The following is a 19,731-nucleotide window of genomic DNA, read 5'->3' on the forward strand; positions in this document are numbered from 1 at the left end:
AGTGTATATATGTATTGCATGTCTGTAATTACTTTCTTGTATATGATTCTGTAGCCAAGGTAACCTGTATATGATTGTTATACTAAAATTAATATTACGTGTACTAAATTAATATTTTCAACTACATACATGCATAAATAAACTTTAATTTGTAGATTTTTGTGTAATTTTGATTTTTTAGTCACAGATAGCATGGCTAATGAGAATTTATTTGGATTAAATATACTGGCACTTTTTGTTTTTTAATTTATTGAGTGTTTTTATTGAAATATAAATTTAAATCGTTCTGATGTATAATATTAGAATTAGGTGTTATAGACACTGTTTGAAGTTACAGACTAATAACTGCATACCGATATCATGTGACCGATATCTCATTTTCTTAATTTCTTGATAAACAACTCCTAGTAAGTGTCACAAATATTTGTCTACCTCTTTAAGAAAAAAGGCAAATTAAAGATGAGTATTTATTACATAGATGTTGTGTGTGTTTTACAGATTTGGCAAGAGAACAAGCCGGAGAGATAGCGTTTAGAAGTGGAGCCATTACACCAGAGGGTTTGATAGAAGATGATTTTGAAAAGGAACTTGGAACACCCTCTGTAATTCTAGTTTAAGTCATCTCTTATATTCATATGTAAAGTTTATAAGGGCATTTTGTTACTTCCATGGAAAAAGTTTTAAAATATGTGATTTTAATTTTATGAATGGGTTATCTTTCTTCCTTTTTTTTTGATGAATTAAAAATGAATAATCTAAAAAAGTTATATTGATCAAAACATATATACAATTTACTAAAATGACATGATGAATATTGGAAATATTTCTATGATACTCAACTAAATTAAAAAAAGTGTGATCAGAATATTGAGACAACAATTTATTTGCCTCAATGATTCATTAATGAAATTAATCCATTACATACCAGATATATAGAAATAAGGTGATGTGGTATGATTGCCAATGAGACAACAAACAAACAACACCCACTGAACATTCAAGTTTCTGACATAGGACAGGTGCAAACAAATGCAGCGGCTTTGAACGTTTTTATTTGGTGCCAACCTTCACCCCAACCCAAGACAGAGTTGTAAGAACTTGACATAAAAGGAAACACTATAAAAATGTATTGAAAAAAGGCTAAAATTGTCAAGGTATGAGTACTTACAGATTTTAGACAAAAGTTAGGTCTGTTTTACAGGTAGTTTGAATGTTAAAAATTTGTATATCAACATTTGCATTATACATGTACTTTCAAAACTATGTAAAGGCCAGACATATATTTATGTTTTTCATTTATGTATATAATTGTAGGATGCTGAGGACAATGATGAATCAGAATTCAGAGATGTGGCACAGTATAGGATACTGGAAGTTGCTGGTAATTTATATGTTATTTCTTGGGGGAGGAGGGGAAAGAGAAAGGAGAATTACTAGTCAGAGATGTGGCCAGTACAGTATACTGAAAGTTGCTGGTAACTTATCTGTTAAGGAGGAGGGAAGGAGAGGAGGGTTACTAACTAGTTACTGACTAGTCAAAGATGTGGCTCAGTAGAGTAATCAGGTAGTCAACATGTGGTAACTTATCTGTAATATGGGGGATGGGCAGGTGACTTACTAGATATTTTGTTGTACTTTTCAATGATTCATTACCTAATTTGATTTTGATTTTGACAGGGGATGATACTTATGGGCGGAAAGTTATAGTCGCTTCAGCCTGTAGACTTCCTCCAAGTTCACAGATCAATCATGAACGACTTATGGAGTAAGTAAAACATTATAACAGTTAATGTAGCTTCAGTTTGTATACTTCCTCTCAGTTCACAGATACATATACAATATTAGGTCAATGTCAGAAAATATATAAACTTTTTTGTATGAGGCTGAGAAACTGGGGAAGGATGAGGTTCTACCAAGCCCTTCTCCAGTTTTGCACCGAGTACAAACAAGTTTATATTTTTATGACATTGACCTAATATTGTTTTTATTCTGCAACTAAAATTAACACATTGATAACTTTTTAAGTCGTAACACAAATGTCAAACTTATTTTCATCCCTTAATGAACCCCTAATTGTGGAGACAGTGTTCCGTGATGAAATTGACATTATACAAAATATAGCTATGTTACTATATTTAGGAAATAAACACAACTATAAAATAATATATTGCAAAGTTATAGGAAACTGTTGTACCCAGATTTCCTGACTAAGCACATGCACAGTTAAATGTTACAGAATTAAAAGAAACAGTCATTACTTCATGTCCTCTTTAAGTAAAGTCATTATTATCTGGTGTATGGTTTTAGAAAACAGTCATTACTTCATGTCCTCTTTAAGTAAAGTCATTATTATCTGGTGTATGGTTTTAGAAAACAGTCATTACTTCATGTCCTCTTTAAGTAAAGTCATTATTATCTGGTGTATGGTTTTAGAAAACAGTCATTACTTCATGTCCTCTTTAAGTAAAGTCATTATTGTCTGGTGTATGGTTTTAGAAAACAGTCATTACTTCATGTCCTCTTTAAGTAAAGTCATTATTGTCTGGTGTATGGTTTTAGAAAACAGTCATTACTTCATGTCCTCTTTAAGTAAAGTCATTATTGTCTGGTGTATGGTTTTAGAAAACAGTCATTACTTCATGTCCTCTTTAAGTAAAGTCATTATTATCTGGTGTATGGTTTTAGAAAACAGTCATTACTTCATGTCCTCTTTAAGTAAAGTCATTATTATCTGGTGTAAACAGTCATAATCAGATGTCCTGAATATTCAGTGGGACATTTTAAAAATGTTGCAGTGGTTTAGGAAATAGTTATTATTTTAACATCATTTTCTCCGATCACTAGAGATCAAAGTGTTTCATCTGCTGTCAAAAAATCTCTCCTTCATATACATTTATATAAGCAGCTGTACTTTATAAGTAGACATTCTACAGCAATGTTATAACCTGGAAAGTATTAAAAATAAATGTTTAGAAATGTACAAAGAAAAAGAAAAAAGAATGGATTTAGTTAAAGGATCATGATTTCTATATTACAGATACCTTAAATACACCTTGGATCAGTATGTGGAGAATGATTATGTGGTAGTTTACTTCTATATTACAGATACCATAAATACACCTTGGATCAGTATGTGGAGAATGATTATGTGATAGTTTACTTCTATATTACAGATACCTTAAATACACCTTGGATCAGTATGTGGAGAATGATTATGTGATAGTTTATTTCTATATTACAGATACCTTAAATACACCTTGGATCAGTATGTGGAGAATGATTATGTGATAGTTTATTTCTATATTACAGATACCTTAAATACACCTTGGATCAGTATGTGGAGAATGATTATGTGATAGTTTACTTCTATATTACAGATACCTTAAATACATCTTGGATCAGTATGTGGAGAATGATTATGTGATAGTTTACTTCTATATTACAGATACCTTAAATACACCTTGGATCAGTATGTGGAGAATGATTATGTTATAGTTTACTTCTATATTACAGATACCTTAAATACACCTTGGATCAGTATGTGGAGAATGATTATGTTATAGTTTACTTCTATATTACAGATACCTTAAATACACCTTGGATCAGTATGTGGAGAATGATTATGTGATAGTTTACTTCTATATTACAGATACCTTAAATACACCTTGGATCAGTATGTGGAGAATGATTATGTGATAGTTTACTTCTATATTACAGATACCTTAAATACACCTTGGATCAGTATGTGGAGAATGATTATGTGATAGTTTACTTCTATATTACAGATACCTTAAATACACCTTGGATCAGTATGTGGAGAATGATTATGTTATAGTTTACTTCTATATTACAGATACCTTAAATACACCTTGGATCAGTATGTGGAGAATGATTATGTGATAGTTTACTTCTATATTACAGATACCTTAAATACACCTTGGATCAGTATGTGGAGAATGATTATGTGATAGTTTACTTCTATATTACAGATACCTTAAATACACCTTGGATCAGTATGTGGAGAATGATTATGTGATAGTTTACTTCTATATTACAGATACCTTAAATACACCTTGGATCAGTATGTGGAGAATGATTATGTGATAGTTTACTTCTATATTACAGATACCTTAAATACACCTTGGATCAGTATGTGGAGAATGATTATGTGATAGTTTACTTCTATATTACAGATACCTTAAATACACCTTGGATCAGTATGTGGAGAATGATTATGTGATAGTTTATTTCTATATTACAGATACCTTAAATACACCTTGGATCAGTATGTGGAGAATGATTATGTTATAGTTTACTTCCACTACGGACTGACAAGTAAAAACAAACCTAAATTAGGCTGGATGTTACAAATGTACAGAGAACTTGATAGAAAGTAAGTACACAAATGTCAAGTCCCTATTCAGTGTAGATCTGGTTTCATTGTAGATGTCACTTATGTACAGAGAACTTGATAGAAAGTAAGTACACAAATGTAAAGTCCCTATTCAGTGTAGATCTGGTCTCATTGTAGATGTCACTAATGTACAGAGAACTTGATAGAAAGTAAGTACACAAATGTCAAGTCCCTATTCAGTGTAGATCTGGTCTCATTGTAGATGTCACTAATGTACAGAGAACTTGATAGAAAGTAAGTACACAAATGTAAAGTCCCTATTCAGTGTAGATCTGGTCTCATTGTAGATGTCACTAATGTACAGAGAACTTGATAGAAAGTAAGTACACAAATGTAAAGTCCCTATTCAGTGTAGATCTGGTCTCATTGTAGATGTCACTAATGTACAGAGAAATTGTCATGACATTTATTGATAATGCAAACTCAGATATTCAAGTCACAAAATGATAGGTATGTGTTTAAAGGTATTTCTCAATTAATAAAACAAATAACATGATTTGTGCATATTGTATTAACCTATCTGTATGAATACCAATTCAAAGTATTAACTTAATGTGTACCATCATTTTTAGTTCACAAAATTAGATAAATGCAATATATCCTTCAGTTTACTTTGGTTATAACACTCTGATTCATCATTGAGTTCTGCATCTTGGGGGGAAATGTATTTTTGTTTATTTGTGAACAAAGAAAATCTGTCAAATGTTTATGTGTTATATGTAGATACATCTGATATGTCACCCCAACTGTTAAGATACATCTGATATGTCACCCCAACTGTTAAGATACATCTGATATGTCACCCCAACTGTTAAGATACATCTGATATGTCTCCCCAACTGTTAAGATACATCTGATATGTCACCCCAACTGTTAAGATACATCTGATATGTCTCCCCAACTGTTAAGATACATCTGATATGTCACCCCAACTGTTAAGATACATCTGATATGTCTCCCCAACTGTTAAGATACATCTGATATGTCACCCCAACTGTTAAGATACATCTGATATGTCTCCCCAACTGTTAAGATACATCTGATATGTCTCCCCAACTGTTAAGATACATCTGATATGTCACCCCAACTGTTAAGATACATCTGATATGTCTCCCCAACTGTTAAGATACATCTGATATGTCTCCCCAACTGTTAAGATACATCTGATATGTCACCCCAACTGTTAAGATACATCTGATATGTCTCCCCAACTGTTAAGATACATCTGATATGTCACCCCAACTGTTAAGATACATCTGATATGTCACCCCAACTGTTAAGATACATCTGATATGTCTCCCCAACTGTTAAGATACATCTGATATGTCTCCCCAACTGTTAAGATACATCTGATATGTCTCCCCAACTGTTAAGATACATCTGATATGTCTCCCCAACTGTTAAGATACATCTGATATGTCTCCCCAACTGTTAAGATACATCTGATATGTCTCCCCAACTGTTAAGATACATCTGATATGTCTCCCCAACTGTTAAGATACATCTGATATGTCTCCCCAACTGTTAAGATACATCTGATATGTCTCCCCAACTGTTAAGATACATCTGATATGTCACCCCAACTGTTCAAAATTGACAAAAAGATTTCAAAATATTAAAACATGAAAAACAATATCTAAAAAGTTCTATATGTCCAGTACATCTGATGTTTTTGCTGGGAAAAAAAATAGGGTAGGGTAAGAATCTAGGATTGTTTTTGTATGGCCTTATTCTTTCTTTTATAGGTACAAGAAGAATCTAGGATTGTTTTTGTATGGCCTTATTCTTTCTTTTATAGGTACAAGAAGAATCTAGGATTGTTTTTGTATGGCCTTATTCTTTCTTTTATAGGTACAAGAAGAATCTAGGATTGTTTTTGTATGGCCTTATTCTTTCTTTTATAGGTACAAGAAGAATCTAGGATTGTTTTTGTATGGCCTTATTCTTTCTTTTATAGGTACAAGAAGAATCTAGGATTGTTTTTGTATGGCCTTATTCTTTCTTTTATAGGTACAAGAAGAATCTAGGATTGTTTTTGTATGGCCTTATTCTTTCTTTTAAAGGTACAAGAAGAATCTGAAATTGTTTTTGTATGGCCTTATTCTTTCTTTTATAGGTACAAGAAGAATCTAGGATTGTTTTTGTATGGCCTTATTCTTTCTTTTATAGGTACAAGAAGAATCTAGGATTGTTTTTGTATGGCCTTATTCTTTCTTTTATAGGTACAAGAAGAATCTAGGATTGTTTTTGTATGGCCTTATTCTTTCTTTTATAGGTACAAGAAGAACCTAAAAGCCTTATATCTAGTCCATCCTACAAACTTTATCAAGTTATTACTCAATATATTTAAACCATTTATAAGGTGAGTCACTTACCTTGATACATGTTGACCATCTGACATGTCTGATAAGATTTTGTTTAATACAATTGTAAACATTTTTTCTATAAGAATTACATTGCTTGATTTAGGAAGCATGTATTTTTTATGTTCATGTGTGAATGTGTGACTTTATTTTTAGAAAGATGAGAAATCTTTTTTATTGAATGTGGATGAATTTTGTTACATGTTTTTATCGTATTTAAACCCTTGTATTTGTTCTATTTTTTATATGCATTTAGAAGTTATTGCAAGATTTTGTAATGTCAGTATTTCTTGGCATGTGTGAAATAATTTTGTTCCTATTTTTTTTTAAAACAGCAGGTGAGTTTGTGTTGCCATAGCATCTAATTGTATCACTCTAATACATGTGTGTATCTATTAGGCCATGATAAATTAAATATTAGATTTTCATGCAATTTCTATTTGTGATAGACAGGAACATGGGTAAGAAATTGGTTATCAGTTTATTTTTGTTAATTATATATTTGTTTACTTTTGTCATCTCCCATGGAGCTAAAGAGAAAACACAATTTAAAAAAAACATCTGTTGAGATGAGGCATGAAAATCCAACAATTAAAATTTATGACGGCTTCAGCCTAAAAACTGTAGAATTTGCCTGTATTTCCTCAGTATTCTCTTAAGAAGCTTATAGACAGTACCTGCTGGAATGGGCTGTGACTTGCTACACAACAGCTTTGTTGACATTTTCACTGAAAGAATTTGTTTAATACAATATCATTCAGATATCCAAGGCTTATTTCAAGGGGAGAGGTGTCCTAGCATTGTTTTGATAGCTCTTGGGGTTTTTTTTAAGAAATTTTCAGAGAATAGTATTCAAAATCAGAGAACCACCTTTTCATGTTCATTTTATGCCCTTGATTTTTACTTGAAAAAATTTTTCTTCACACAAAATGACCATATCAATTACTGTTGAATTCTTTAGCAACTATAGCCTTAGCTAATATGTGTTGTAAATAGTTTACCAAGTATTTAGATTTACCATTTATTCTACTATATGACTAAAGAAATGTTCAGTAGGAACTTGCTCATAACATGTCATAACTGTGACTTCAGAAATTGACAGTAAATTAGAATTTGCCTGTTACTTTTGGTAACCATGGCTACAGAAATACCTACTTGACAGTAAATTAGAATTTGCCAGTTACCTCTAGTAGCTATGGCTACAGTAATGGCTTCTCAACAAGTTTTTAAAATTTGCAAGTTTCTTATGGTAAAATAAATATCAAGTACTGTTGAATTCTTTATATAGCCTTAGATAAACTTTGAGCTTTCATCGGATAGATATCAACCTTATGTAAATAAATACCAGCCCTTTTAATTGCATCTGGTCACTTATTTAGGGTTGTACAAATCTGTATGTAAAGTCTGTAACTGTAGGTAAATTGAATTCATATAGGAACCCTATTAAACAGACCAAAGTTCATCTTTCATATCGTATAATGTTCCAAAACTAATCACAATCTTATACATATACATGTATACATGCACTTGCATACCTTAGGCATAGATTATCTTAGCTGGATTTGGCAAAACTTTTAGGAATTTTGGTCCTCAATGCTCTTCAACTTCGTACTTTATTTGGCCTTTTTAACTTTTGGGGATTCGAGCATCACTGATGAGTCTTTTGTAGATGAAACGTGTGTCTGGCGTATATACAAAATTTTGTCCTGATATCCATGATGAGTTTATTTGCATAAGGTTCTTTTGTATCTGATGCAGCTCATGTGTTGTAAATAGCTGACAAAGCATTTAGATCATTTAGATTTAATGTTTTGTCTACCATGTTGTGGTAAATATAGCTAAAGACATGTTCAGTAGAAACTTGCTAATTACATAACATAACTAAGACTACAACAATGCCTACTTGACAATAAATAAGAATTGCCCATTATTAATGGTTACAAGGCTACAGAAATGGCTTCTTGACAATAAATAAGAACAGCCCATTACTTACGGTAACTAAGGCTACAGAAATGCCTACTTGACAATAAATAAGAATTGCCCATAAGTTATGGTTACTAAGGCCACAGAAATGCCTACTTGGCAAGAAATAAGAATTGTCCATAAGTTATGGTAACTATGGCTACAGAAATGCCTATTTGGCAAGAAATAAGAATTGTCCATTACTTATGGTATCTATGGCCACAGAAATGCCTATTTGGCAAAAAATAAGAATTGTCCATTACTTATGTTAACTAAGGCCACAGAAATGCCTACTTGGCAAGAAATAAGAATTGTCCATAAGTTATGGTAATTATGGCTACAGAATGCCTCTTTGGCAAGGAATAAGAATTGTCCATAAGTTATGGTAACTTTGGCTACAAAAATGCCTACTTGGCAAGAAATAAGAATTATCCATAAGTTATGGCAACTTTGGCTACAGAATTGCCAATTACTTATGTTTACTAAGGCCACAGAAATGCCTATTTGGCAAGAAATAATAATTGTCCATAAGTTATAGTAACTATGGCTACAGAAATGCCTATTTGACAAGAAATAAGAATTGCCCATTACTTATGGTTACTAAGGCCACAGAAATGCCTATTTTTCAAGAAATAAGAAATTTCCATTAGTTATAGTAACTTTGGCAACAGAAATGCCTACTTGGCAAGAAATAAGAATTGTCCACTACTTATGTTTTCAAAGGCCACAGAAATACCTACTTGGCAAGAAATAAGAATTGCCCATTACTTATGTTTACTAAGGCCACAGAAATAAGAATTGTCCATTAGTTATGTTAACTATGGCTACAGAAATGCCTACTTGGCAAGAAATAAGAATTGCCCATTACTTATGTTTACAAAGGCCACAGAAATGCCTATTTGACAATAAATGAGTAACTTATGTTTGTGATTTTTCTTTCTATCTTATAAGAAGGTAAGATAGTTTTATACATACTGGGTTTTAGGTATTTTCACCTTCCTTGGGAATCACCAATACCCAGTCATCAATTATATTTACCAAATACAATTTATGACATTTGTAAAATTATGGATCCAATTTCCAAAAAAAATAAAAATTTTGATTTTAACAAAAAATTGTCCTGTTTATTTGGTTTCGGAATCATGATTATTTTTTTTTTATTTGAACTTACATTAAAAACGGATACAAAAAAAAAAGAAATATATTAATATACATTGTATTATAGTCAATTAATGCTATTCATATACAACTAAAGGACTAAGAGATTAAGTTTCCCTATAAGTAAATACACAGATTGTTTCTACATTTTGTGACACTGTTAAAAGTTTATCTTTAAAAGAAGATTTTATTTTCCTGATTGCTTTGTTACTAATGTAATTTTGTTCATTTAATAAACATTTCTTATCGTTGATTGTAGTGGTCAAAATTGACTTTTTGTTTAATCCAATAAGGATATTTTCCAAACGCTTGATTGGTCAGTTTTATAATAACTTCTCTCTCTGCATTACTGGTTATAATAGAAATAGTAATATGTGTTTATTTTATTTTTACGTTTCTACAGCAGGTACGTTGAATCACACAGTATCTTAATTGTTTAACCACTGTGGTATTAATTGTGGTATTATGGTTGTTCTATTTTTTGTTTCATGCCTAAGATGGTGATTTGCTCTACCAATTTGATTTTATTGCACAAGCATTTTTGATGCAGAGTAAATGTACGATGCCCTCTCCTCCCCTATTAAAAAGTTCTGCATCTGCCATTGACTTTTAGAGATATAATCTGATAATAATTTGACAAATAGGTCAATAAATGTATACTAGAATGTATGAAAAGTGTTTGTACATTCATTTTGTGATTTTTCAAAAATAAGATTGAATCAACAGATTTAGAGTGACCAGATTTGTTTTCACAATGACTGTATGTCTGAAGGGATAAAATCACCACATTCAATTTTTCTTGTTCAAATGCTGTTACCGGTAACAATTTCTATGATCTAAATACATAAATTTAAAATTTTGATCAGTCATAGATCATACTACATGAGAATTAATTCAAACTTTGATATAGTAAGCTAGATACATTCCCTTTAAAGGATTGGATGGGGTTTTGAAATTTTAATACATGTAGTACCATCTATAAATCCACAGTAACTGTTAAATAACAGTTATAAATTGAAAATCCATTTTGATTTGAAATGAGTTAACATTTATTTATATTCCTTGGTTTTTATTGAGTTAATTGCATGATATTATATTGTTTGTATTATTTAGCATTTTATATCTTTATCATCACATAATGTGATTTATATTGAATTCTATATATTATACACTTACATATTGATGACTATGTACAGGGATAATGAGTTAACAAGTATGACAGGAATGGGACAACATAAAACATTTCTTTATACAGTGCATCCAGTTTAACAATTATTTTTGTGCAAATTATCTCCCCTTCTTTTAATTTAGTTGACTCAAAAAATATTTTTCAGAGGTGAAAAAAAATCTTAGTTATAAAAATTATTGTAGGCTAACCTCTCATGATTATAGTCCTAAACTGTAGCACAAAATATCCACAAATAGTAAGAATAGGCTTTATTTTGTCCTGAGATTTTTTGTTTCAAGTTACATGGAATGTCAATAATATTTGATATCATATTTCATTGATACATTTGTTTTTGTTTAAATACATATTTGATTTGCAAGAACTTTTGCACTAGGGTTTTGAGATACAAAATGTATCCAACAGCATTTTATAACTTAGTGAAATACATTTGATTTTTCAGTGCTAAGTTTGGAAGGAAGATAATGTATGTTGATTATTTACACAAGTTAAAAGAACATCTACATTTCGATCAGCTAGTTGTGCCATCCTTAGTTTTAGAGTAAGTACTTTTACGTTAGATGTTTTGTTCTCAAAATAAGTTTTTAATGTAATAACATATAAAGGCCAGGTACAATAAGATGACATCACTCTGATATGATTATCAAATGATAATTTTCTCCACAATCTGAATATTTGACCAGAGTTTTATATACATGTATAGCTATGGTAAGGTACTCTTCTGTATATCTTGTACCATTATAATCTGTCATATTTTCCCACCTCCTAAATAATTGACTTTTTACAGACATGATGCTAAGATATTGTCAGCACAGAAACCATCTTATCCTTATTCCTCAGATGAAAGTGAGGCTGCAGTTCATAATCCAAAACAACAGTTTGGTGTTAAATTACAACAGTAAGTTTGTACAATCAGTTATATGTAGAGTGGTGGGGAGGTTTGAATTGGTATTGAAATCGGATTTCAATTATCTGATTTAATTTCTGAATCAGAATAACAGTGTTTTATTTCTGCTATATGAGGTAGAAAATTAAATTGCAAATTAATACTTTAATAGTCTGTTTGCTTATTTCCGTATTTGTACCTGTTATTATGAAACTTATATTCAATGCTTATTACCACAAAAAAACATGGATCTAGTTTTAATTTTGGTGGTGTGACTGTCACTTGTACAGTTCTAGAGTTATGTCCCTTTACAAATTGAAAAAAAGTGCCTAATTTTTCGTTCTCTAACTTGAGTTAGCATCAACCCAATGTTATGAAGTTAAATACAATGCTTATAACCACTCAGATCAAGTACTAATTTGGAAAGCTAACTTTTACCTTTCTTGATTGAAGTCCCTTCATAATAAAATTCAGAATGGAAGTGGGGAATGTGTCAAAGAGACAACAACCCGACCATAGAACAGACAAAAGAAGAAGGTCACCAATAGGTCTTCAATGCAGCGAAAAACTCCCAGGCCCTAAGGCGTCCTTCAGCTGGCCATAACTTTATATGATGAGCAAGCAGGGGCATCATTTGTGTCACATGGACACATTCCCCATTTATTTGTTTTGTTTTCCAGAATATTACAGAATTACAAGTGTGTGATACCTCCTGTTGTGGAAACTTGTGTGGAATTCCTCAGGAAAAATGGTAAGATCATATCAGATAAATAAATCCTAGTACCTGAATGTAGGTGTACACATGATGATTGTGTTGATGTTTCAATTATCATGATGATCAACAAAAATAAAATTGCAATGGAGTAATTGTTTGAACATTTTCAAAACAGCTTTAAAAGTTGAGTTTGCTGGATAGAAATTAAATAAGAGCTTTTATGATAAGTCATATAAGATCAAGGCTTTGTGAAAAGTTCAGATTTGTAGATCAAATTTGAGAAGTTCATTGCTACCAAATGGTCATTTCGTTTTAAAGTAAGTCTCGAAATAGAATATGCTATTGAATAGGTTAGCTTGCTGAGACCTTAATATTTAACTTATCTATTTGTATTACAGCTTTAGATGTGGAAGGAATATTTAGAAGATCTGCCAACGCATCAGTTTTAAAAGATGTGCAAAAAAGATTTAATCAAGGTAAGAATGTTTAGTGCGACTTCTAAAAGTCTCATGTTGTCTGTATTTGTCTGCCAAATTTATATTTTGACCAACACATCAACGGCTGAACAGGGCACCAAATTTTGGGTTTACATCTTTCATACAATTAAGATTGTTTCCATTGTAGCTGAAGTTTACGGCTGACAGTTACATTATAACATATGAAGGGAAATGGTCAAATAATCTGTAGAAAGGAATTGTATAAACACAGAACACAAAACACTAGTAAGCTTCATGTTAACACTCTGATTGTCACATAACTGAGCTAAACACTAGTACGCTTCATGTCGACACTCTGATTGTCACATAACTGAGCTAAACACTAGTACGCTTCATGTCGACACTCTGATTGTCACATAACTGAGCTAAACACTAGTACGCTTCATGTCGACACTCTGATTGTCACATAACTGAGCTAAACACTAGTACGCTTCATGTCGACACTCTGATTGTCACATAACTGAGCTAAACACTAGTACGCTTCATGTCGACACTCTGATTGTCACATAACTGAGCTAAACACTAGTACGCTTCATGTCGACACTCTGATTGTCACATAACTGAGCTAAACACTAGTACGCTTCATGTCGACACTCTGATTGTCACATAACTGAGCTAAACACTAGTACGCTTCATGTCGACACTCTGATTGTCACATAACTGAGCTAAACACTAGTACGCTTCATGTTGACACTCTGATTGTCACATTACTGAGCTACTTATCCGTGTACAGAAGAAAAGTTTTAATTGAAAGGAACACATTATTTCAATAAACCAAAAGTCTTTTACATTTTCTATGTTTTTAATTTTATTTATTGTGACTTGTCTCATTGGCCCTCATATTTCTTATATCTATTTTCATTATCTATGTTTTACAGGAGAAACTGTTGACTTTGATGAAATAAATGATGTCCACATTCCTGCAGTAACAATGAAAACATTCCTCAGAGATTTACAAGAACCAATATTGACCTTTGACCTATACCAACCAGTTGTCAGGTTACACAGTAAGTATAAACATAAACATTGTTGACCTATGACCTAAATAAACCAGTTGTAGGATTAAACAAGAAGAATACATACACATTTGGACCTTTGACTGACAGCTGTCAACATATATTTGTTCTGGCTTACAGAAGTTCCACTGCAAACTTGATTATAAACAATGTCATAATATCTATTCCAGTTGGAACAAATATTCTATACCATTTATTCCGTCAGGAATATTTACTGTAATATTTATTCCAGTGGAAATAATATTCCAGAATATTGTTTCCATTTGGAACTTATACTATTCAGTGAAAAAATCGTCCAGTTGGGTTAGTCAGTTTACATACAAATTATTGTACATATCCTTAACATGTGGTCTTGCAAGTTTTCAGGTAATGCATGTACATTGAGTATATTTCCTTGACCTGTGGCCTTTATCAAACTGTCTGGTTATGGAGTTGATATTTAAGATATATCCTTGATCTGTGGCATATGTGCAGATTATCGGTTTTTCTTCACACTGATATCATAAAATGTCAGCCATGAGCCACAATATGAACTTTTTGGCGAGTGAGCGATATTTAATCGAAGACAACCTGATTATCTATTAATCGTTCTACTGGTCTTATCCCCTCTACAGTAGACATTTTTTTACACTTTTATCTTATTATTCCAAGAGTAAAAAGGAAGGGGGAAAAGGCTTGCAAAAATATTCCATATTAACCATGCTGGCATAGGGTATTTGAACTTATTAAATATTTGATTTAATTTTTAGCGTTAGAAGAAGACAGACAGTTGATTGAAGTACAAAGATTATTTAGAGAGGAACTACCAAAGGAAAACTACATTATACTGAAGTATATTATACACTTCCTGACACAGGTAATACATTTCTTTTATTCGTATGACTAGTCTTATTGCAGTTCTTTGACTTTTTTTGTCACGAAAGACTTAGTATAAACAAATTTAGTTATAGTGGATTGAGAAACAAGTTATTACAACTTATATTAATCCGTTTCCACTTTGCTGGTGTGAGTGCTACTTTGCAGGGCCTGCTCTTTTTTCCGAAATCTACAAGGGTGTCTTTTATGTGCAAGAGATGTTGCTCTATCTTAACACTGGTCAGCAATTATTGTCCCCTTCTGACGAACTATTATTGTTTCTCAAGACCATAATTGCAAATGTTGTCAAGAGAGAGCCGAAAATTCAATCTGTGAAATATTATGGAACCAAGAAACTTTGTGTTTTTAGTCTGATGTGCTAACCACTGTACCATATCTCTCCTGAAAGACTTATTCCTTTTAGTAAAATCACTGGATAATTCTAACCACTGTACCATATCTCTCCTGAAAGACTTATTCCTTTTAGTAAAATCACTGGATAATTCTAACCACTGTACCATATCTCTCCTGAAAGACTTATTCCTTTTAGTAAAATCACTGGATAATTCTAACCACTGTATCAGGTGGTCGTTTTTTTTTCGAAATCCGGATTTTTTTCTGTTCCGTACCGTTAAAATTTGAATACTAATCCCGCCTTGTTTTCATTGACAAAGATGGCGTCCAATCGTCAAATTTCAATGTTTTCATTAATCAATCGGGGGAAAAGAAAGGCAGATGACGATGATGATAAAGAAAATACTTGACCAAATAAGTTAAATAAAATTGATAGTAATGTTGAAGTTGTTGAAATTGAACAAAAATCAACCAAACAACGGAAAAGACACGCAAGTGAAGACAAATATGAGCAAGACTTCAAATGACTTATAGTCCCAGAGGAAGGATACTACTGTTCTGTGTGCCAAAAATACGGCACAAAAGCAAGAAACAGGACAGAACCCTGGATCGAAAGGCCTTAAATCCATGCTGATGCATAAAATTGTAAATGAAAGAATTCCTTTAGTAAAATCACTGGATAATTCTAACCACTGTACCATATCTCTCCTGAAAGACTTATTCCTTTAGTAAAATCACTGGATAATTCTAACCACTGTACCATATCTCTCCTGAAAGACTTATTCCTTTAGTAAAATCACTGTATAATTCTAACCACTGTACCATATCTCTCCTGAAAGACTTATTCCTTTAGTAAAATCACTGGATAATTCTAACCACTGTACCATATCTCTCCTGAAAGACTTATTCCTTTTAGTAAAATCACTGGATAATTCTAACCACTGTACCATATCTCTCCTGAAAGACTTATTCCTTTAGTAAAATCACTGGATAATTACACACATTATCTCTCCTGAAAGACTTATTCCTTTAGTAAAATCACTGGATAATTACACACATTCAGAAAAAACAAATGTGTTCATATTTCATCAGAGTCAAAGATCTTTATTCCAGAAAAGAACGCTACTACTTTTTCAATACTTTCATTGCAAAAAAAAATCATTTTACATTACAAATACAATGAAATAGTTACTTACATGTAACCTTTTGTTTATATATTTACAGGTTTCGCAGTACTCTGACTCTAACAAGATGAATACTGTCAACCTAGCTATAGTGTTTGGACCAAACTTACTGTGGCCAAAAGGACAAGCTAACCTTAGTACTATAGGACACCTTAATAGCTTTGCAGCTTATCTGATTGACAATTACACACAGCTTTTTGTCAGATAACAGTTATGTCCCCTTAGATGTTATCTCCCCTTGTTAATGGTTTTTACACTGTATTTTGTTAGCTGCAATATTTTTATTTGTTATAAATGAGGTTTATGTTTTCAGAATGCTTGTTTATGTAGGACAGAATTATATGAAGGGTCAGTCTATTGTTTGGTTAGAGAATGACATGAAGGGTCAAGGGTCATACTAATGTTGGATTAGATTTTACGGGAGTAAATGTGAGAATAACAAACAGATCTTAAGTGGAAATTCTGTTATACTTGAGCTTTATGTTTTAGTTTGAACATATGACCTAACATAAAGTGTATCCTGCAGCTTAGTTTTTATTAAAGAGTCACTCATATTTCATATGTGAAACTGGACGGTTGTTCACTGGACATCAATAGAGATCAAAAATATTCATTGCCTGTGTTTTCAGACTATAATTGAAAGATAAATGGAACACCATTTGTATAGATCTAGTTTTGTACATAGATTTTTGGGGATCCTTAGGTAAATCTATGTTGTTGGATTACACATACCCATAAAAGCAGGAAAAGAAAAAGAAGTCCATTTTAATCAGAAATTATTATCAACAGGGGATTGATTTCAACTGTACTGACACTCATATTTTGGACATTGGCAGATACCCTTACTTATTTGTAAAATTTCATGGTTATATTGAGAGTCAATTTTCCTTTTTTTATTATTTGTTAAGTTTCATGTAAATGGCATACTTAAATAAAGTCTAGGTGTTCTATTAATAGATGTGAACGTGTCACCCAAGATCAAACAAATGAGACATACATGTAATAATTTTACTCGTTTTGCCAAAATAGTCCCAGCTTTTTCATTTAAAAAGAAATGTTCAGTGCATTTGTTTAAAAGTTAATTATGTTCATGCTGTTTATAAGGTAACATTATATAAAGATATTTTATTTTATTTATCATATCAATATGTAATAACCATATATTTTGTAGAAAATGAAATTTATCTCTGCTAGGCTTAGATACAGGCACAAATGCATGTCTTAGATTCATTCTGCAAGGTTTGAAAGAAAAAAAGTTGAAATTTGAATTTAAAGCAACAAAAAAAATCTATGCATTTGAATTCTTATAAATTAAAATCGTAATGAAACATTTTTATCATGATGTTGCTGACCCCATTTGACTGCACCAATGAAAACAGTTTCATCATTGGAAAGTGTGTCCAACTTCTACCAATGGCATGATTATTATGACTTATATATATTTGAAATGTTAAATCTCAACCTTCAACAGTTTTCTTGTTTACATGTGTTCTCTGTGATCTATTTATTCTGAGTTAATACTCACTCGTGTGTTATCACAACACTAACCTATTTACCTAGACAGATTAACTTTGTCAAGAACACGCTCCACAATTTCGATCTCTTTTCATTGATAATGGATCAGATAGTACTCTTTTTAAGGATAACTTAAATGGAGATCCAATTTCATTTAAATTAAAAGTTCAATGATTTGAAAAGAGAAAATTAAAGATGGAGCTGGTTCAGATAAGGACAAATTTATCTCTTCAACAAGTTATATCCACATGTGTTAAGCTAATTTAGGGTATCTTGTACCAAAAGGTTTATGGGGAATAGTTATAGCTTCTTAAATTTTATATGTGTTGAAAATCCCATTTATTTATTATGCTAAATGTGTGCAATATTTAGAAGTAGTAGATAAATGAATCTTCTGTTTGATATTAAAACTTAGATTTCATATTTAGCTATAGCAGACGCTTGATATTTCCATGTGTAATGAACTCTGTTTGATTTGGTAACAAGGGCATTTTCTGTTGTTATAGCTTCCTGCTAGTCATGTTGATAATTGAAAATCCACATATCCTTTGGATCCAATACTCTGTACATTCCAACTGGTTACCATGGTTACTGTATTCAGTTTTATATATGTATTGGAATTTTTTAATGATATAAAACGATTTTTTGTTTATAACCCACACAATAATATATGCAACATTAGACTCAACATGTCTTTTAATTAAGTCACTCAGGCACATTAAAAATCCTTTGAACTTGTAAACAGTGCTGAGGTTGTAAAGTTAGTAAACCCTCCTCCACCAAGGGTGTTATAAGTTATATATATTCCATTCCCAGGTTTTATGTTACATTTAATTTTGATCCCCAGGTTTTATATTATTTGTATATTGTATTTTGTCACAAATATAATTCATATACTTTATAATTTATAGTTTTTTTTTTATTCATATACAATTTATGTAAGTCTTTTTCGACGATTCATTCAGATTATGATTATTTACAACTTTTCCAAAATCAGTATGTTGAAATGTATGTTTGTAAATGATTTCCCACAGTGGAATGAATATGTTATAATTGTTTACGAGTAAGAAGATTTTTTTTTCTATTTTAACCTTCATAGGAAAACTCAGAGCAAATTAAAGCAATTAGACACATCAGATACCTTGGCATTAATCGTTCTTAGGCAGACATTAATTTTAACACAAATAAAAAAACAAAACACTGTAAAAAGGGAAATGTCAATTACATAGTATATTTTATGTAAAAAAAATAATCATACATTAATGTTTTGAACATATTTAGTCAGGAGACTTGCACGACTCTTTAAAGTAACATCACATTATATTGTAACTATTGATAATAGCATGAACACTTCACCCATTCATTTACATGTTTATCATTTGAAGAAAGATTTTAATTAATAAAAATATGTTTATGATATATAATTGTCAAGTTTATCTTTAGAATGTAAAATCAGCTATAAGTTTTACAGATACACAACTTGGAAGTATTACAAAATTAAAGATAGTCTGATTTTATTTGTTAAAAAGTTTCATGAACTTATAAATGTTTCTCAATATAAACAATATTGTTAAAATCATTAAATTATACAAAAAAATCTAAGTATTTGTAATTTCTTGTCATTAA

General features: G+C 31.3%; 1 protein-coding gene across 5 annotated transcripts in view; it reads left to right on the plus strand.

The window, feature by feature from the left end:
• LOC143048743 (rho GTPase-activating protein 8-like) overlaps positions 1 to 19,707 on the plus strand; it is a 28,773-nt gene extending 9,066 nt beyond the window's left edge. For 4 of the 5 annotated variants that reach the window (XM_076222610.1, XM_076222614.1, XM_076222615.1 and 1 more), the window contains 12 exons: positions 499 to 602; positions 1,315 to 1,381; positions 1,678 to 1,765; positions 4,262 to 4,393; positions 6,690 to 6,776; positions 11,523 to 11,624; positions 11,871 to 11,981; positions 12,650 to 12,720; positions 13,083 to 13,160; positions 14,060 to 14,188; positions 14,947 to 15,053; positions 16,631 to 19,707. In XM_076222610.1, the coding sequence (XP_076078725.1) occupies positions 499 to 602; positions 1,315 to 1,381; positions 1,678 to 1,765; positions 4,262 to 4,393; positions 6,690 to 6,776; positions 11,523 to 11,624; positions 11,871 to 11,981; positions 12,650 to 12,720; positions 13,083 to 13,160; positions 14,060 to 14,188; positions 14,947 to 15,053; positions 16,631 to 16,798 (1,244 nt within the window). In that variant the 3' untranslated portion in view covers positions 16,799 to 19,707. The remainder of the gene's footprint in view (positions 1 to 498; positions 603 to 1,314; positions 1,382 to 1,677; positions 1,766 to 4,261; positions 4,394 to 6,689; positions 6,777 to 11,522; positions 11,625 to 11,870; positions 11,982 to 12,649; positions 12,721 to 13,082; positions 13,161 to 14,059; positions 14,189 to 14,946; positions 15,054 to 16,630) is intronic. The other variant, XM_076222612.1, reaches the window with a different exon arrangement.
• The last annotated feature ends 24 nt before the right edge of the window (positions 19,708 to 19,731 follow it).

The sequence above is a fragment of the Mytilus galloprovincialis genome, chromosome 10 (genome assembly GCF_965363235.1).
Source record: "Mytilus galloprovincialis chromosome 10, xbMytGall1.hap1.1, whole genome shotgun sequence".
Lineage (NCBI taxonomy): Eukaryota > Metazoa > Mollusca > Bivalvia > Mytilida > Mytilidae > Mytilus > Mytilus galloprovincialis.